This window comes from Aethalodelphis obliquidens, unplaced genomic scaffold (genome assembly GCF_003676395.1).
Source record: "Aethalodelphis obliquidens isolate GAN/ISIS:26980383/991018 unplaced genomic scaffold, ASM367639v1 scaffold125, whole genome shotgun sequence".
NCBI classification, from domain to species: Eukaryota; Metazoa; Chordata; class Mammalia; order Artiodactyla; family Delphinidae; genus Aethalodelphis; species Aethalodelphis obliquidens.
The window spans coordinates 1304304-1324464 of NW_020838069.1; the positions used below are offsets into that span (position 1 = coordinate 1304304).

At 57.3% G+C, this 20161-nt stretch overlaps 1 protein-coding gene across 18 annotated transcripts; it reads right to left on the reverse strand.

Annotated features, from left to right (window-relative positions):
• Positions 1-139: 139 nt before the first annotated feature.
• MST1R (macrophage stimulating 1 receptor) lies at positions 140-19438 on the reverse strand. Of its 18 annotated transcripts, none has more exons than XR_003431136.1 (21): positions 18175-19438; positions 15515-16810; positions 12697-12885; positions 12494-12622; positions 12150-12320; positions 11311-11471; positions 10791-10956; positions 10541-10677; positions 9961-10122; positions 9772-9865; positions 9405-9617; positions 9157-9303; positions 8914-9076; positions 8643-8744; positions 8361-8567; positions 8003-8083; positions 7670-7851; positions 7466-7575; positions 6902-7203; positions 6503-6639; positions 140-1262 (listed from the first exon to the last, which is right to left on the reverse strand). XR_003431136.1 is itself a non-coding variant. In XM_027098790.1 (21 exons), the coding sequence occupies exons 1-21, from the start codon at positions 18418-18420 to the stop codon at positions 1226-1228; spliced, it is 4368 nt and encodes a 1455-aa protein (XP_026954591.1). In that variant the 5' UTR covers positions 18421-19438; the 3' UTR covers positions 140-1225. The 18 variants fall into 18 exon arrangements, 16 of the variants coding, with proteins under 16 accessions (XP_026954591.1, XP_026954586.1, XP_026954582.1 ...); XM_027098790.1 differs by having other exon boundaries at positions 6966-7203; XM_027098785.1 differs by lacking the exon at positions 140-1262 and adding an exon at positions 4192-4739 and having other exon boundaries at positions 6966-7203; positions 18268-19435.
• Between the last annotated feature and the right edge of the window lie 723 nt (positions 19439-20161).

Below are 20161 nucleotides of genomic sequence, written 5' to 3' on the forward strand. Positions count from 1 at the left end.
ACCTAGAGCCCGTGCTCCGCAACAATAGAAGCCACTGTGACGAGAAGCACGCGCACGTGCACCACAATGAAGAGTAGCCCTCCCTCGCCACAACTAGAGAAAGCCCACGCGCAGCAACGAAGACCCAATGCAGCCAAAAATAAATAAATTAAATAAATAAATTAAAAAAAAAAAAAGGAACAGACGGTTGGGTCAGAGAGACCAGGGCAGGAGCCCACGTGGGCAAAGTGACTGGGGCAGCCCAAACAATTCCTTTCACCCTTTGAAGAGGGGCCTCCCCAGCTTGGAGAGACATGTCAGCAGGACCGATGCCTGGCTGAAGCTGTCGCTACGGTGGAGCCCAGGGGTGGAGCTGACTCTTTGGGGGTCTCTAAGTCTCCATGGTCCAGGCCGCATGGAGCCGGTCAGGGGGGTGGACTTGTAGCATGAGAGAGGGAGCTCTGGCTTCAAAGCTGATCAAATCCTGTGATCTTGGCCACCAGCTGCTGCTTTTGAGTCCCCTGCCTTCCCTGATGCATTCCCAGATCCCAACTGCCCAGAGTCCAAGACTGACCACAAGTGTGCAAGTGGCTAAGCCAACAAGAAAGGCAACAGATTGGAGAGAAGGCAAGGATGCCCCTGGCTCTCGCGCTCCCTCTGCCTCTGCCCATGCTGAGCCCCAGCAACTTCCCTCAGCTCCTACCACCTGAGCTCAGAATAGGAACCATCATGGGCCTGGCCCTCAAGCTCCCACAGAGCAACAGTGAGACAGGCGAGGGCCAAATACAAGGGCCCTCCTGCCACCTGCCCAGCAAAGGCTGGCTCTCAGGACCACTAGTGCATCTGCTTCCCTTCCAATGTTCGGGCTGCAGGATGGGTGGAGCAGAAATTGTGGGGGAATGGGTAGCTGTGGAGGGACAGGAGCTGGTCCTGGGCTCTCTTGGCATCTAGGCTCATTGGGTTAAAAAACCCAACTGGAACAAACCCCAAAAGAATGGAGGGAGAGACTGAGGCTCAACTGGCCCCCCTGTGCCAGTTGATGGGGAATGCTGGGGGTGGTTCATCAAGTCATCCCCCCTCCTCCAGGCCGGAGTAGCTCCACCTCCAAGCTGGTTGGACCCTCACACGGGCAGAAAAGAGGCTCTGAGTGAAGAGATGCTTGGTTCCTGGGGTCTTCATGGAGGAGAGTTCTCCAGCCCAGCATGGAGTAAACGGTGTTTTTCATTAGGGCCTGGCAGATACTGGATCAGTGCTCAGCTACCGATTCCTGGGGCTGCTTCTCTCTGGGCAGAGGCAATAAGTGTGAGAGGTGCATCCCAGGCCTTCCTGAGCCTCAGACACTCCCAGCAGTGCCCACGTCCCCCAACCCCACCCGGCAGTGGAGGGTCCTGCTCTCTCCTACAGGTGCAGGGAGTTAGTTCATGAAATGGCACCAGAGGTGGACCCGGGATCTCATGGGCTGAACCAAGGGAGTGGCGGATGAAGCCACTGTCCCAGAAAGTTCTCAGGATTTGAAATGGGGCTGTGTCTAGAGCCCTCAGGTGTGACCCCCTAGAGAACCTTTGGATCCCTGAGGAAATTCTCTGATAGGCTGGGGCTTTGGCATAAGGGGAATCTCAGACCAGACTCATGGTCCCCTATCAAAGCAGGTCGGTCTACCCCATGCTTGCCCTCCAGGTGCCAGACAACAGCGACACCAGTGGGCAATCAGGAGGATGTGAGTCATCTGCTGCTTCCTCAGCCCCAGCTTCCATCCTGGCCTTCCTCCAGCCTTTATTGGCACCTGCTGGGCCCCAGCCCCACTGGAGATGAGGAGAGGAACTGACACCAGCTCTCCACAGCTCATGATGGCAATGCTGGACTCCCAAAGCCCTGGGAGAAACCCGTGCTCACGCCATCCCACCCTAGTGGCAGGCCCAGGCCCACCAGGGCCACCAGCAACCTTCTCCTTGGACCAACCATTATTCAGGCCTCCCCCAAGGCAAAGGCAGTCCAGCCTTCATTAGCCCTGGAAACCACTCAGAAAACTCCTGGTCCCCCAGCCCATCACGGGGCCGAGAACCTATCCTCCCTTCCTCTCCTTCCTGGCGGCCCAGTCAGGAATTGGAACCCTGCAGTAGTTCCAGCTCCCAACACTCCAGATGGACTTAGGACTATCAAGTGGCTCTGAGAAAAGAGTTCAGAGCTTGGGGGCTGCAGCATCAGGGAGAGGGGGTGCAGCTGTGGCAAGCACCTGCTTAACTGTGTCCCCTCCCTGGAGAATCCTGGCCCTGGAGGCCCTTGGCCCAGAAACAGGCCCAAAGCCCCACATTCTGGCTACACAGGAAACCTGACATCCCCTGAGCTTCTTCCGTCTCCATTCTCCGGGACTCCTCTCCTCGCTAAGCTTCCCTCCCATCCAGAGACCCCCTTCTCTCTGAGTCCCTCTCTTATGAACAGAGAAGCCCATGGTCCATACGCTGCAGAGGCCCAGTGGGGAAGGAGCCTCAGTCCAGCTTCAGTGAAGCCTCTGAGCCTTCTTCTCACTCCCCACCCAGCTCCAAGCCCCGGGTGACCCTTAGATCCCCAAGATGAGGTTAGGGCACAAGGACTACTAGTTGGAGGGATGGAGACAGTCCTTTCCAACTGGTACGGGGACCACAGCTGTGGGAATGCTCCAGAACATTCCACTCACCTCTCTCCCAGCCTCAGGGGTGACACAATGGGGGAGAAAGAGCCCAAGGGTCCCTGGCAGAGCATGCAAGGCTACAACCTCCTCTGCGCCTGCACTCACGGGCATCAGAGGTGTAGGGGTAAACAGGCAGACGGAGTCCATCTCTTCCCCTCTCCAGCTCATAGGCCCCTGATCTTCAGACCCTTGCACTTGAGCGTGAGAGTCTCCTTTTAAGCTTTACCCCTGTCCTCAGAGTCCTTTGGGTCCCCATATTTGGGCCTCCCTCTGGCCTGAGATGACAGAGTAGGCAACAGATGGGTAGAAAACAGCTAGGCAGCTCCAGTCCCAAGGAGACCCCCACTCTGCTTACCAGGGAGCTCTTGCCTAAACCCAGGGTTCCATGCATGGCAGGGCAAAGAGCTGGGGACTCAAAGGGAAGGGAGCCTACGCCCTTTAGCGTGAGCCAGGGTCTCCCAACTAATGAGATAGAGGCCATGGGGGACCCGAGCAAGAGAGAGGAACCAGGACTTCCCTGGTAGCACAGTGGTTAAGACTCCATGCTCCCAATGCAGCAGGCCCGGGTTCGATCCCTGGTCAGGGAACTAGATCCCACGTGCATGCCACAACTAAGAGTTTGCATGCCACAACTAAAGAGCCTGCGTGCCGCAACTAAGAAGCCTGCCTGCTGCAACTAAGACCCGGCACAACCAAACAAATAAATAAATAAATATTTTTTTAAAAAAGAGAGAGAGAGAGGAACCGCCATAGTGCATGTCCCTGGCTCAGTCACCCTGATACTCCAGTCATCCACACCAGCAGAGGCCAGCGACCCCCTCAGCATTGAGGGCACGGGGGAGGGATAGTACAAGGAGGAAGCTGTTCTCCTTCTCTGGTGGAGCCTGCCCCTCTAGTGGGTATTGTACAGTGGCCTTGACGAGTATAAATAGCCTAAGCAGTCTGCACCTTGAAGCTGGTGCCTTGAAAGTGTGGAGCTGAGGCCTTGCTGCTGGCTCATCTCTTTCAAGGCTGCAAGAGCAATGCTGGCAGGATTGGGGGGAAGGGGAGCAAGTCTCCATGACTTATCAGTGGGGGGGGGGGGGGGGGGGGGGTGGGGGGAAGGCCGCAGGTAGAGCAGGGAGCCCTGGAGTGGGGTTAGGGCCTGGGGAATGGGACAGGCAGACTGGGCAATAGGAGAAGCCAACCTGGCTGCTGCATATCTGGGTATTCAACCCACCCCTCTCGGTTCCATCCAAAAGCCCCCAGGACCCTGTAACCTGGATTTGGGCCTGGCCTCCCCTTCCTGTTCTCTGGAGCCTTCTTGCTGACTCAACCCCTTTCCAGCCTCAGGGTATTTGCATGTGCTGTTCACTCTGCCAAAAACTCTCTTCCCCCCCCCCCCACCCCGACCGCTTCTGGCACAGTTCCCACCTGACAAAGTCTCAGCAAAAATGTCACCTCCTGGGGTGGTTTCCCTTACCTCTCTATTCATCTATCTAAGGCTATCCTCCATTCCCTCAAAGCAGCCTGTCTTTTTCTTCCATAGCACTTACCACAATTTGTAATTAAATATTTATTTGTTCATTTAATGATCTAAGGGCCAGTGGTCACCACTGAGTCCCCTGTGCCCAGCAGCCAGTTACACAGCAGACACTCCATAAATACTCACTGCATCAAGGATCCCATCACTGGCCCCCACTGGGGAGTGAGAGACCAATGTGCCTTGTAGCCCTCCTGTGCCCCTGAAGGTTAAGAGGCAGGGACAGGGACAGGGCAGAGGCCAGCCCAGAGGCAGCTTGGGGTTAACTCCCACCGCTATGCAGGTCCAACCCCCCAATGCCTGCCTGGGGCTGAGGTCACGTGGACTTTGGTGGCTCTGAGAGGGGCCGGGCCACCTATACTCCTGTGCACTGGTGGGGATGGTGACTATTCCAAGGGCATTTCTGCCTTGTCCGGGGCACCAGGGCCCACGTTCACGTAGGCCACAGGCAGCTGCACGTAGTGGTCCCCTCGCAACGCGGCCACCAAGCGTTCCACGTCCCCTGCCAGTGCTCCAAAGGTGGGTCGTGCTGCAGGGTCTGCAGCCCAGCAGTGCTGCATTACTGCGTACCTAGCGGGTAGAGGAAAACATGAGGGGCACGGTGCACCCCTACCCAGAGATTCTGCGTTATCCACCTGCTGTTAGCCCCCTGGCAGGCCACATGGGATGTAGAGCGGGTGACAGGGCCTGGTGCCTTGCATCAGCCAATTAGGGGCAGCTCTTCTCGACTGCCTTCCCACCCTGGCAGAGGTCAAATTGCCTCAGGGCTGAGAGGCTGGACTCCTGTGTCCTGTGACCTGGGTTATGTGATCTTGAGCAAGTTCCTTAACCTGTGTGTGCCTCTGGAGTCTTCTCTGATCACAGAGCTATTGGGGCATAAAGTGAGAGGATTCCTGTGAAGTTCTTAGCTTAGGCCCCGGCTCACAAGCTATCATGGTTATCATCACGTCTTCCAGGAAGGAAGCCCAGGTCCAGTGAAATGGGGATTAAAAGCCCTGAGATGTGTGGGGCAGCTCATTGCACCATGGATTCCAAGCAGAGTTTCTCTAGGTTTGTCTGTTGGGTCCTAATACATGACCCTTTATCTTGGAAATGTCATCCCTGCCTTAAATGATACTAAAAGTGACCTACACACAATAATCTCATATAATTCTCAGACCTCTGAGGGTGGTACTGTTATCATTCCAACTTCACAGATGAGGAAACTGAAGCCCAGAGAGAAGGGACTTCCCCTGGTATGGAGGATGCCATGGTATGCCACCCAGTTTCCCCCCTTCATTCCCCCTGTGACTTCTGATGGCTCTTGGCTGAGGCCCCCTCTAGGAACTGGCCTAGGCAGAAAAGAAATGCCTCCTCCAAGCTCACACTCCTTCCTCAGGGACATCTGTAAGCAGTGACTAATGGATGTCTGGAGCAAAGACCTGGGCCCCTTGGTCTCAATTTCAGAAAACTCTGAAGGGCCATCCCAATTACAGAGGTCCCCGGGGGATGGACTGCAGCCTCTGCTGCATCTGCATCACAGCCCAACGTCTCCCCCTACCTAGTCCTGCGTCCCTCGCCCCTAACCTACCAATAAACCCCCTGCATGTAAACCTCCATCTCAGAATCTGTTTCAGGGAGCCTGACCTGGAGGCAGATAGGCAGTGAAGTTAATTTCCCTTACTTTGAACCAGGTTCATTAGTGAAATAAATAATAAAAAGCAAAATCAAGGCAGGCAGGGCTGTGAGGAAGGGTGACTCATACCCTTCTGGAGCACAAGCTGGGTGAGACAGTAATCATCAACCACCTTTACCTATGACCTGGCTTTTCCTGTTCTAACCTCAAAGACCTCAGCACAGCTAAGGCATGCATGCTGCTTATGAAGCTGAACCACGCGACAGGCACTGATGAAACACAGCTGCTGCCATGCCTCTGGAAACAGGGAATCTGAAACTATATCCAACGAAGAAAACATTCTGATCTGGAGACGTGGAGGGGGCTAGTGTGAGAGCTAATGGAACCTTTCCTTGAGGTTAAGTAAGTGGAATAAACGGAAAACAGCCCCTCTTGGCATGGTGAGGGGAGAAGAGTGCTGGGAAATCAAATCACTGGCCTCAACCCAGACTCTGAGTTGGGAATGGTGTTACCATGGCAACCATGATATCCCTCCAGCACCAAGCCTCGAACGGTGGTGGAACCACAGATGAGGAAACTGAGGTCCAGAGAGGGTCCCTTTCTAGGTCAACCAGAGAATCAGTCAGAGAGCCAGGCAAGAACTCTGTCTCTGGCCCCCTCCTCCCCTCCTTGTCTCTGGGGCCCAGCTCCCTCCCCATCGCCATTTCCACATACTCACAGAGAATCAGGGCAATACTCAGGCTGGGGCAGGCGCCGACCCTGGGCCAGGAAGTGCATGAGGTCAAAAGGGTCGATGTGGGGGTATGGTGGGGCACCCCGTGTCAGCAGTTCCCATAAGAGGACACCAAACGACCACTGTGGGAGGGGACAGGTGAAGGGACTCAGCTCTCGCCCTGGGGAGGACAGGTGGGCCCCCCCCCCAGGTCCTCTACCTCCTAGAACCCTCTAGCTGGAAATGAGGGGCTCAACGCCCCCAGTCAGAGCCCATTCCTCAATACTTCACAAGCATTTCCCTCTGTCCCCGCCCACCACCAGAGCCGTCCAGAGCTGGGGCCGGGCAGGGCCTGGATTGTCTGTGAGAAGCCAATGAGTTCACAGCCTTCTCTTGCCCTGACACCTGCCCAGAGGTGGACGAATGGGCTGTGGGGCTGCCCAGCGTGGGGATTCCCTGGGCTTATCACCATCCGGAGATCAATGGGCAAGGCCAAGTGTTCTCTGAGGCCGTGTGGACTCTGGGGCAGGTGGGGCCTAACCACGTCGGACTTGGTGGTGAATCTGTAGGTCTGCAGGCTCTCTAGCGCCATCCATTTGACAGGTAGGCGAGCATGGCGGCGCTGTTGGACACTGTAGTACTCCTTGTCCAGGACATCGCGGGCCAGACCAAAGTCAGCCACCTTGACTGTGAATGACTCATCCAGCCTGGGAGGGGAGAATCACACTCAGGACGGGCCCCCACCAGGCCCTGAACCCACCTGTTTCAGACCCTTACAAGGTTTCTGAGCCACAGTGTCCGACTCAAGCCTGCATTGGGCAGACAGGAAAACTGAAGCCCAGAGAGGGAAGGACATGCCCAGGGCTGCACAGCAAGGACTGGAGCATGGGCCTTCCCTGAGGCACCTTTAGCTGCACGCCCTGGTGCTCTGCCCCTTGGCTTCACCCCAACCTCACTCTGGCTGCTCACATGCAGTTCCGAGCAGCCAGGTCCCGGTGCACAAACTTCTGCTCTGCCAGGTACGCCATGCCACGGGCCACCTGCAGGCCGAAGCTGATGAGGTCCTTCACTGTGGGGCTCTGGGGGCACAGGTGGGTCAGTAGGCGAGGACGGAGCAGCTCCATCCCCAGCTGTTGCCCAAGCCCCCCAATCCAGGGCCAGCTGAGCACTGACCCGCTGGGGTGAGCGGATGAATTGGAGCAGGTCTCCATGGCGCATATAGGGCAGCAGCACGCGGGGCAGCCCTTCAGGCGGCAGCACGATACCAATAAGAGCCATCACATTTGGGTGGTGCAGACTGCGCATGAGCAGCCCCTCACGCAGGAAGGCCTCCACCTCCTGCACCTCCGTGATGCCTGCAGAGAGGCTGGAGTCAGGCCCAGGGCAGGGAGGCCCTTTACAAGGGTCAGATGGGGAAACAGAGAAGAAAGGTCTCCTGCTCAAGGTCACTCAGAGCAGTGGTAGCACAGCAGGGACGAGTATCCTCCCAGCCTCTGCTCCACTTACGACTCAGCGACTTGATGGCACAGTGGATTTGATTCTGGGCCTCGTCTGTGTATTCTCCATGGTAAACAACTCCAAAGTGACCTGATGAGGGAGAGACAGTGAGAGGGGGCCCAGTGCCCAGGGCTCACACCACACCCTCCCACTGGCAACCAGACCTCAGAGCCCCAACTGGCCAACCTGACATTAAAGACAAGCAGCAGCTTCATGATGGCAGAGCCTGCAGCCCCCCCACACCCACGTAATCTGCACCAGAACCCACGGAAGACAGAATTCCTATTTCACAGATGAGCAAATGGAGGCTCAGAGTCCTGCCCAACTATCCCTTGAGCCCCAACCCCACCTGGCCTGGCCCCCAGACCTTTGCCAATGACTCGGTCAGTGTGGGTGACTACCCACTCGTGGGGAATCAGTACATCCTTGACCTCGGCCAGGAGTGCAGAGTTCAGGTCCCCAAGCTGGATGGACTCTTTCCGCAGCAGTGGGACATGGGACCCATCCCCGTTGCCTGAGAAGGATGTTCTGTGGACCTGAGTGGTGGAATCCCGGCTATCAATGGCAGGGGCTGCTGAGAAAGAGAGGGAATGAGGGGCTGGTGGACCAGAGAGTATGGTCCCAGCTTCTAGCACCTCCACCATCTCACCAAGGCCATTTCTATAGTCAGAGCTTGAGCGGAGCAGAGGCAGAGGCATGGCTCCAGTGGTCCGGTCCAGGGATGCCAAGTCATCCAGGTTCAGAGAAGGGACTGTGGAAAAATGGCTCCTGGTAGCCAGCCACTCCAAGCTCCTAGAGGCTGACCCCTACCCAGGAGGTGTGAGTAGACCCCTAAGACCTGGGCAGAGAGAGGATATAGGGACTTGGAGATGTCAGAGTTTGGGGGTGGGGTTGGGTCAGGATGGGAGTGGAGAGCTCACCTAGCTGTTTTCTCTGGTGGTAACTGAAGACCAGTATGGTGGCCAGTATAGCCACAAGCAGGAGCAGGGCCAGTAGGACACCGAGGAGTGTGCTCTGTGGGACCCCTTCCAGACCTGGCCGCACTACCTTGCCCAGGATGTGACACCCACCATCCACACAGACCTGGAGGCAGGTGGCAGCTCAGGCCCAGCCTGTAGGTCCTCAACCCATGTTTCCCATAGAGGGCCAGCTGAGCTGCCTACCTGCAGTGGAGCACCGTCCTTGCCAAGTTGCAGGGAGGGGGGAAGGGGGCAGACAATCACATCCCCCCGCAGCTCATGCTGGCAGCTCTCACCACCCACGGTCACGTTCACATCCACACAATCAGCCACAGCGCCCAGCCCAATGTACTGCAGAGACAGTCATGAGGGCTGGCCATTGCCCCCATCTCTTCCGGGCAGGCTGCAGCCTTAACGCTCCACTGCCTCCACCCCCTATCCTCCCCACTTACCTCAAACTTAACGGCATGCTCCTCAGGCTTCAGTGCGACCAGGTCCATGCTGGGTGGGTGGGGTGGGGCCAGGAAGCGAAAGCCAGGCAGCGTGAAGCCAGCAGCTCCATCCCCCTGGGCACTCAGGTTCCCCGTCACCCACCCCTGTGGTCCTCGGACCACGTATTCGGGCAGGCGGCACCAGTGCTGCTCCGGGAGCTGCCCCTCACACTGCTGGGTCCATGCGAGAGTGGTTAGCCCGGTATCCCACCTACAGCCACCCCAGACCCCTCAGCCCAGCATGGGCTGGGGCTGGAACCCAGGGGACTGGTGTGGCCTTCCTCCCTCCTGGCCAGTGCCCACTCGGCAGCTACCAGTGCCCACTCACCCTGTTCTCCACTGCCCTGCGCCCATCATGGAATGACAGCACGAGGTGCCACACTGAAGTCAGATGCTGGCCATGGATGGTGACGTGGGAACCACTGTAGAGGAGAGCAGGGTGGTGGACTTGGGGTGCTCTCCGAGGCTGGATCCCTCATTCTTAGGAGACCAGAGCGGGCAAGGAGGTGGCACTTACGTGTAGCCACAGTTGGGGCTGATACCCAGCATGATGGGGTCTTCCTGATAGTGGAAGTTCCAGGAGCCAGGCACTTCGGCGCCCCCCACCTGCAGGCGAATGGGAACGCGGGCGGTAGCAGCCCCGGGGGGTGTGGTACATAAAAGTTGCCCCTCGCTGACCCTGCAGAACAGGGGGATTAGGCTCAGGGGCACCCTCCATGTGATGGCTAGGCCCGACTCCTCCAGGAGCCTGCTGACCCCTCCCAATTCCTCTGTTGGTCATCTCCTCAACTTGCCCATACTCCATGGGTCTGTCTGAAGATAGGGTGGTCCCAGAAAGGCCTCCAAGAAGTCAGGGAGGGAACAGGTTCCCCCCACAGCCTTGGCTGCAGCCAGTGGACTCTGTAATGGGCTCTCTTGCCATCCCAAACCACCTCTGGGCTGGAGGGAGCAGAAGACACTTCTTCCTGGACCTGTTCCCTACACTGAGTGACTGAGCCCTCCTCCCCCTGCCCTGTCGGGGATTCAAGCCCCACCTGGTGAGGGCTCCCCTACGTGGGACCCTGTGGCCTCCCATCCCCTTTCCCACTGGCACTTACCGTTTCAGCAGGCACTCAGTCCCATTGACCAGCACAGCCCGGCTGGTGCCAACAGACAGGCCTTGGCCTTCAAGGGTGAGGCAGGTACCCCCTGCCCGTGGACCAAAGAGGGGTTGTACTGCTGTCAGCACGGGTTCCTAAGAGGGCATGGAGGTGGCTTAGCTTGGAGCAGGAGGCACTCCACTCTAAACTCTTCCCTGCCCGAACTGCCCAGTTGGCCAAGGGCACAAACAAGGAAAAGTGGCCTCACCATGAAAGAGAAGCCTCGCAGCATGGAGGTGCCATCTACCCGGAAGTGCTTGCCCAGTGGCATGTTGGTCACAGTGAGGCTGACGTTGGCAGGCCCGGCTTCCTGCGTGCCCAAGGGCTCCAGTTCACACTCAAGCTCCTCTACAAAGTCCTTCCGGGGTACTTGGCTGGGACATCAGGGGAACTCAAGGTCAGCCAGGGGTCACACAGGCCTGGCTGCATGCCCACCACAAATCACAGGTCTCATCTGAGCTTGAAGATAGCATCTCTCTAGCCATGGCTTCATCCAGGGTCGGCAGGATCTGACGGGGAAGGGACTAGCTTTGCCATGACTCAACAGACAGGTAGAGCATATGTAGGCTCAAGAAGGGACAGAGATGTCCCCCCAGACAGAAAGCACAGAGCTACTACAGCTTGCCTCATACCTCCTTGCCCCATACAAGCAGAGGACAGGGTCTCACAGGGAAGGGGCTGCTTGGTTATCCCCATCAGGGATAGAAAGGGCAGGGACCAAGTCGTACCTGAGGTTTGAGTTGCCTTTGAGCAGCAGTCGGCAGGGACTTTGACCCACAGTGACCTGATGGGTGCCCTCAGGCACCAGACCAGGAGGATGCAGGTAGAAGTTGGAGCCACACAGGGTCAGTCTTGTGCTGCCCCTTAGGGGTCCACTGTGGGGGCTGAACTGAGAGGGGAGGAGAAGATAGCCTGAGTCCCTTTATGGGTCAGGACTCTCAGCCCTGTCTGCTTTCCCCTAAGTTTTCTGCCACACTCCTTGCCTGCCCCACACTCCAGTCACTCTAGGTCACTTGCTTGTCCTCACTCAATACTTTTCTGCCTCTAAGTCTTTGCATGTGCCATCCCGTCTGCCAAGAATACCCTCCTTGGGACTTCCCTGGTGGCACAGTGGTTAAGAATCCGTCTGCCAATTAAGGAGACACGGGTTCAATTCCTGGTCCGGGAAGATCCCACACGCCGCGGAGCAACTAAGCCCATGCGCCACAACTCCTGAGCCTGCACTCTAGAGCCCGTGAGCCACAACTACTGAAGCCTGCGCGCCTAGAGCCCATGCTCCGTGACAAGAGAAACTACCGCAATGAGAAGCACATGCACCGAAATGAAGAGTAGCCCCCGCTCACCACAACAAGAGAAAGCCCGTGCGCAGCAACGAAGACCCAAGTCAACGCAGCCAAAATAAATAAATAAATAAATAAATTTATTAAAAATTAAAAAAAAAGAATGTTCTCCTTGTAAACACTGAAGACATCCCAGGCCTGAGGAAGATCATGGTTAAGACCTGCTGACCTCCACCCCAGGCCCGGTTTGTCCCACACTTACCTGTGCCCTGCCAGGTAAGCCATACCTTAGTAAGCTCGGGTGGGCAATGGTCCTGTTGCCAGGAGCCAGGACACTCCTTCTGCCGGCCACACATGCCCCCACACCATCCACAGCCCATGAAACGCTGTGCCCGCAGGCAACGCCCACAGGTGAGGAAGTGGCGGCAGCCAGGGCCCTGGATAGGTACCTGGAAGACCTTGGACAAACAGGGGGCTCAGGGGTGGCTGAAGGGGGAGACTAAGCCCCTTAGACCCCCTGGTCCTACTGTAGATCAGGGTGGGGGGACCTGTGTGTCAATGCCTCCTTGGATCTGATGGAGAAGCTGTGCTCCCAACAGCCCGGCCCCGGGCCCTACCCTGCCCACCTTACCTGGTCCCCAGAGGCAAAGAGCAGGTGGTCCCCAAGGCGACTGACATCTCGATGCACAGGCTGCCCATTGCTGCCCAGTGAGAAGTTGGACACGTACAGCAAGTAGTTGAGAGACCTGGCCAGCTCCACCTGGGACAGGTCGGCTGTGAGCAAAATGGGGACAGGGATCCCGGGACAAGGGGCCGTGGAGATGAGGGACCTACCTGCAGGATGCGCCCATCGGCTGTGCCCATGTGGGCCACTGTGACATTGTCGAGACGTGTCACGTGCAATGCAGTGACCTGCGCTGGTCCTAACAGCCCGTTGAATAGGTCCACCCGTAAGAGGCTGCTGCTGACCAGCAGAGGGAAGTGGCGGCAGCTGGTTTTGGGGCTGGGAGCCACCAGGCCAGGCTGGGGAGGGTCAGGGAAGGAGTCAGGGCTCATATCCATGAACTGGCCCCTTGGGGCTTCTGTCAGTGACCACAGCAGCCTAAACTCCCACCCGTCACCTGGCCTGGCTGGAGAAGGCCCCAGTCCTACCAGTTACCCCACTGCCTCCATGGGGCTCTCAGATGTAGCAAGGCCAGGGAAGAAGGCCAAGGCTGGAACGCTGGCTCCCCCTACGCCTTGCCCTACCCTGCCATGGCCATTCTCATAATGAGTTACTGAGTTTTACAGAGCCAACCCCATTCTGTCCTCACAGCCACGCTGTAGAGTGGGTTCTCTCATCACCCCCATTTTATAGATAAGGAAACTGGCTCAGAGAGGTTTGCTCACATGTCAAAGGCCTTATCGCCTCTCAGAAGACGAACCAGGTCGGAAGTCTGAGCTCCTGACCAGAGTCCTCTCCTGCCCCCTGCTGGTCCTGCGCTGCACTTCAACAAACCCTGTCCCCTCTTCAGCCTTCAGTCTCTCCACCTGCTTAAGGGGCTGAACTCTGAGGTTAACTGGCCAGCACAGGGTTGGTAACGTCGTCCTTCTCCCTGAGATGCCAAAGGTCTTTCTGTACCTCCAGCTTCTACCTGTACTTCCTTCAGGGTACAGGAGGGATAAACCAAGGCCTGAAGGCCCGGGTAAGAGGAGACACTAATTTCTCCCCTGCTCTTAGCAGGTGGGTGTTTGGGGGACACTCAGTGCCCCAGTGCAGAGCTGTGGAAGCTTCTAGGAAACCAGGCAGTGAGGGTATGGATGCAGGGTATTGGAGCTGGGTGCAAGGTGGAGGCAGGGCTCTGTAGCCCAGTAGCTTGGGACCCTCCCTTGCCAACACTAAGGGTACTCCTCAAGGCTGATAGAAGGCCCCTATCAGACTAAGTATGCTTAACTCAGTCCTGAGACCTCAGTGCTGATTATAAGTCTTGGGAACAAGACCTCAGCATAGAGCTGGGCTCTGAAACTCCACACACTGGGTCTATAGGGTGGGTGGGTGGGGACTGGGACTCTGTCCTCACTGGAGGTGAGTAAAAGTCCTGGCCCTAGCAGGAAGCCAGCCAGGTGTTTTCAGTATGACTCAGGGACAGGTGGGGCTGTGGGGTGGAATAGAGGCCCTACCCTGGTCAGAGCTGCACCGCTGCCTGTTTGCCCCTGGGCTCCAGGGCTTGAGATTAGTCCTTTTGGAGCCTTGCACTGCCAAGTCGTGCTGGGTGTCTTCTGATCCCCTGACCACTAGCCAAGTCAGGGAGAGGTTCTGACTCCCCAGAGAGAAGGAGAGGAGGGCAGTCAGGGCTGCCCAGTCCCAGACTAGGGATCTCAACCCCTAGGGCCTCCTCAACCCAGAGGGAGTCAGTTGAAGGAGGGAGGCAGAAGATCCCCCCACCCCTCATTGTGTGTAAATTCTCTCCCACCTCTGGGGCATCAATCAGAGCGAAAGGAGTCAGTGAAGAATATCACAGAAGGGCCAGAGCCCCAGGGCAGCCAAAGACTTGGAGAGCAGTGACTGTGGGTTAGCTCCGTGAAAGGCCACTTGTCCAATGCCATTTGTTTGTTCGTTCACCCCATTTCCTTGGCGTAATCTCTTGTAACGTAGGGTGGGACTGTTTCAATGGCTTCAAGGGATACGGTTTTGGGTTTGTCATCAGGGAAGCATTTTAAGGAATGTCCTCTTACTCTCTGCTCTAGCTCCCTGACACCATGGCTGAAGAGAACCTGGGTAGGGTCTGCAGGAAGGAGCACCTAGTTCAACATAGGCTGGGAGACCTCCTGCCTGGGGTGAGAAGGGCCCCATCTATGGTGAAAGTCTGGGACTCCTACATGGTGAACCAAATCCAACCAGCCCCTCCTAGGCCTTTACTCATCCCCAGATGTTTAGTTGCTTGCACAAGACCGGGGTGAGCCTCCTGGAATTTACTAGAGCCAAGCCACCTTCTCACTATGTCTTGAATCCTCCCCCAGTCACCCCATGGAGAACAATCAGGGGTGAGTGGGTCCAGAAAGCCCAAGGCATGCAGGCTCTCTGACAAGCCCCCATCTTCCAAGGCCCGGAAGGCTCTCTGGAACAGGGGTGGAGGGGAGCATTCTCTGACAACTCCTGCCCCACCCTCTTGAGAAAGCAGAGCAAAACAAGTATTCCCGCAGGGAAAGCGAAAACGTGTTGGTGAGTAGATGTGAGTCTGGGTGAATTTGTGAGTATCTGCCTGTGGGGGGGAGGGTGCTGTTTTTTTGTGTGTCCCTAAGGGTATATGTGGTGGGCAGGTAGGAAGGGACAACCATCGTTGTACCCAGAGTTTGGAAGTGTGCCTGGTAGAGAGACAGTTATGATGTAATCCAATTTTCACATAACAAGAGAAATTACCTAAAAAAGCAAGGGGCCACGGTAAGTGAGAGGGTGAAAGAGCAAAATGGTGTAGCAACAGGGTCTAGCCTGGCTGGGAGATGAGCTTCCAGTGTGGCCTTTGTTTGGCTGATTCCCTCACACCACCCCCTAAGAAACTGGGTGGAAGAGAAAACTTCTCCCTGCCTGCCCTCCCCGTCCCAGATCCTCTCAGTGCTGGAAGAGAAGCATGTGCACACTGCTCACAAGTGAGGGCCCTTTCTTTCTGCTCACCGGGTCAGGGCAAAAACTGGGCAACTGGAAGAAGTCGAGGCCTCGCCGGAGGCCAGGGTGGACAGGAGGCTCACAACAGCGCTCCACACCCTGCTCGATGAGAGTGTCCAGCAAGTCTACAGGGAACGCACAGACGACAGAGTTGGGATCCACACCTGGGCCGCTGTCTCTGCTAGCCGAGAAGACCCCGAATAGCACTTCCTGGCCCTCAGCGATGCTCAGCTCAGTGGCCAGTCGCCCGCCCACTGGAGCAGCGTGGGCCGCCTGCAACACCGGGTAGGGCTGTGCGCCCTCATGGGCCGCGCGTCGCCGGCGTTTAGGTGCAAAACGGCAGTCGAGGACCAGCTCGCGGTAGTCGCCCAGGTCAGTCTCGACAGCGCTGAGCCGTACCAGGCGCGTGTGTAAGGCGCCAGGAGCATCTACCACGTTGGCTGGCTGCACAGTCAGGAAATAGACGAAGGCTCCTGCACGGAAACTGTACACGTATTCGATGCGGTAGGAAGCCAGGTGCTCAGGCATCACTGACAGTGCTGCAAAGCCTGGTGCAAATCCTGAGGCGTCGGCCTTGAGGCGCCGGATGGACACTGATCGTGGGCTGAAGCTGGCGGCCACCGCCGAGTCCAGTGAGGATGCCACGTAGAAGTAGGAGGCATGACCCTGCTCAACCACGGTCACGAGGGTGCCCAGCGGGCTGGCTACACAGTCGGGACAGTCCTCCGGATGATTGTGGTGCGCCGAGAAAAGGCAGACTGGTGGCGCCAGGTGCAGGGCTGTCCCGCGGGGCTCTAGCTCATGCAGGAAGCAGCGTCCCCGAAGGCTGGAGCCACAACTGATCAGTGCAGGCAGCACCGGCTCCAGCACCAGAACCTGCGCATCTGTGTCTCCCGGTGGGCCGTGGGGGCCTGGGCCACAGGCCGCACACGTCTGGCAGCCAGGGGCCCCAGCAGGGCCGGTGGCCAGGCTCTCAACTGGCTGCAGATCAGGCCCAAGCACATGCAGGCGATTTCGTGTGGCCACGAACACGGCACTCCCTTCCCTGCCGCCCTCGTAGGTTGCCACAGCCTGTACCGGCCGGCCAGCCGAGAAGCTGGGCACCAAGTACTCCACGTCAAAGTCGCAGGAGGCAGCATAGGGGATGCGCGGGCACTGCCAGGACCCTCCCGTCTCGGGCACCGCCGGCAGAAGCAGCAGCAGCAGTAGCAGCAGTAGTAACAGGAAGGGCTGCAATGGCGGCGGGTGGAGCTCCATCGAGGCCCAGATGGCGGCCCGCGGAGGTTCCTGCAGGCCCGGGCCTGGCTGGGAGCCAACGAGAAGTCTGGGTTTGGACAAGCGTCGAGCGCCGGTCCTGGGAGCCCTGGGGCACCGACCCCACCAGGACTCCTGAGATGCCCGCCGCCTTCTCCTGCCCTCGGGTCTGAGCACCTGGCGCGGGCGTACACACACGCAGAGAGGCCGGGGCTTGGAGCAAAGTCTGAGTGCCAGGGGCGGGGCGGACGGGGCCAGGGTGTGGGGGCGGGGACGTGGGCGGGGCCTGCTCTATGCCTGGCCTAGCCCAGCCCTTCTGCCTGTTCGACTTTCCTGGCCCTCGGAAGCCTGGGTCCTACACCTACACTTGGTCCCCTTTTTCTCAGTGGCCTGTGGGTGGGTGTGCGTAGAGTGGCCTGGAGAGAGGTTAAGTAGATCTGAGCTGTCCCGTCCTGCCCCCCACGACCGACTGGGCGAAGTGAGGGGGCGTGTTGCCCCAGCGCATTTGAGGACCACCTGGCCTATTTCTTCTCTTAGCGCCAGGATACAGCAACATCCTCAGACACTCGTTCCAGGCAGGGCCTGGGGGACCCACCGTGTGGGAAACAGAGGCCAGGAATGTGTGGAGAACCAGAGGGAAGGTGTGGAGAGACCTCAGGAGTGGCACTAGCCTCTGTGGGCAGAGACTATCCCTCTGTGGGCCTGCCCTGGGTTGACAGCGACAGGATGGTATCAGCATGGTGCATTGCATCCCGCCTGCCCAGGGCAGGTGGGATTTATAAGATGGGGCCAGCCCTGTTGGCTGGACATTAGAGTCAGAGGAGAAGCAACTTATGTGGAGGCCCAACCCTAGCTCTGGTCTGTCCACTGCTGCCTCAGTAGGTGGAAGCTGTAGGATGGGGACAATAAAACACAAAATGTTGGCCTTCATTCCTGGCTCTGCTCCAGGGCCTCCCTGATATGAGGGAAACATGGGCTTTGGCTCTCAGGGCACCTCTAACCTGCTCTGTAAGCCATGCTGGGCCTCAGCCTCTCAGTCTCTGAAATGAGGGTGCAGTTCTCGCTAGGTGGTTACCCAGAGTTCTCTCTCCAGGCTGTGATATATGCAGGGCAGGGATAGGGGAGTCAACTCAGTTCTGCTCTTGCCATCTCTCAGCATCTGCTCCTTGGTAACTTGGCTCCCCGCAACACTGGAGGGGGGCCCTGGGGTACATCCTTAGCCTGACATCCCCTTCAGCCAGGTGGGCCTGGACCCTGGAGGGAGGGAAAGCATCACAGGGTGGCCCATGGCTGAGGTCTGAGGGACCTGTGAACTGTGAGTCCCAGAGCTTTGGAGGATAACGGGTGGGGGTGGGGAGAGGAGCCCTCAGCCCAACAGGATTCAGCCTGACCCTACAAGTATCTCCTCTACTCACCATCCAGCCCATACTCCTTGTTCTTCCTTCCAGGAGCACCCTTTTCCCTTCCTTCTCTTGTAACTTAGGTGGCATCTCCTCCAGGAAGCCTACCTGATCCAGGCGGTGACAAGTCCATCTTGTGGGTCCCACAGACCCTGTGCTACACCTACCCCAGCACAGTTTACTCTGGATACCTGACTCCCCCCATCTCCCATTCCTAATGCTGGACTCCCCTACCCCTCCAGGCTGGAGCTTAATGAGCATCTGGTGACAGGGTGGAAACAGCACGGGGGCGGCCACACCCAGTGCTGGGAGGATACCGTGCCTGAGGCAACATAAAAGGCACTCCCTTCGCTAACCAGAATTGGCCCGGAAATGAATAAACACACATCAGAAATTATGGCACCATTCCTGTGTTCCACAGTCAACATGTCTAAAGATAGTCATGCAGGGCAGAACTGATATGAAACATTCCCTGCCCGGCGCTGAGACATGGGTTCTTGTGGCCCCTATTCTGCCTCAGGACATTGGGAGAGACTTATAGAGGTTGGGAGGAAACCTGAGGGGTCCTCCCCGTTCACCTGTTTTGGGGGTGGATGTGCAGCAGTCAACAGCTGGTCCTCTGCTGCCATCATGTGGCCAAGTTGTTGGCTGCCCCCAGGCTGGCATCTCCTCTGAGGTAGCCTTGGTCTTTGACAGCAGGCATCCACAGAGTGCCCCTTCCTCCCTCCTCATCCACTTGGTCTGTGGGAGCGGGGCAGGCAAGCCATGTGGGTGAAGTCAGCTAATGGAGCCTTGCAGTGCCGAATACAAGCACTTTCTCAAGGTGAGTTCACAAGGCCTGGCCCACGTTCAGCTAAGGACCTACCCCACTGCCCTTGCATTTGTCACCCTGAAGGAGTGCTAGCTACTTTGCCCTCTTTGGGCTCTCACTCCCCTCTGAACACTACTCCAGAGAACTAGTGCCAGCCTCTTTCTCCAACGCAAAGAGATCATCCTAATGACAGCAGGGGGACCTCTGTAACCACAATATGACCATGTCACTCTGCAGCTTTAAAACATTCTGTGGCTCCCCACTGCCAGACTTTTACCTGGAGTTTGAGAACCCTAGGCTTTAAAGACTCCTCCAGCTTCACTGTTACCCAGTCGGACAAGGTTCTTTACCATACCAGGTTTCATACCAGGTTCATCCCTTTGCACATGCTCGTTGCTCCACTAGGAACACCTTTCCTGTTTGTCTGTTGTCCCTTCCTTGCTCCCCAAACAGGTAAACCCTGCACTCTTAGGTGCCTGCTGTCCTAGGTATACACACTTATCTAATTGTGACTATCTCTTCCCACCCCCACCCAGAATAGGTGCTGAACGGCAAGAAGCTGGAAGCCCTGCAAGGATCAGGGTAGCCAGCAGGGACACCTGGAGGCTGACCACTGACCAGAACACCGGTAGCAGTCAGAGACAGCTAGCCTGGCATCACCCTGGCCCCAGAGGCAGTGGTTTTGTGCCCTTTCCAGGATTCAGGGAAGGAACAGAAACAGCAAGCAGACAGAAAAGAGACCCAGGGCATGTGGGCAGTGTGAGCAGCACCCACCAAGCCTGTGGCTGCTCCAGAGGGGCTTTGGGGTCTGGGCAGGTGGCCTGCTGCCATACCCATTCTAATGTGATCTGGGGTGGGGCCAAGGGCAGGGGCTGTGCTGCCATTTCCTGGGACAGTAAGTGACTCATTCCAGTGCATCCTTGGCCTATGCCACCTACAAAGACACATTTTCCAGCATGGGTTGGTTTTAGTGGCACCGTATCTTGCTCCAGCACTCAGAGACTGCGTGAAGGTGATTCACTCTACAGTCTGAAGACCATATTCCATGGACACTATTCTCCCAAACACTTCCTAGGTCTTCTGTTTCCCTGGCCAGTGAGATGGTTCAGTTGTGGCATAACTGGGAGAGTCCCCAGCAGGAAGGTAGAAGCTTTCTGCACTGTGCCTTGGGCTCTGTCCTAAGAAGGTCTC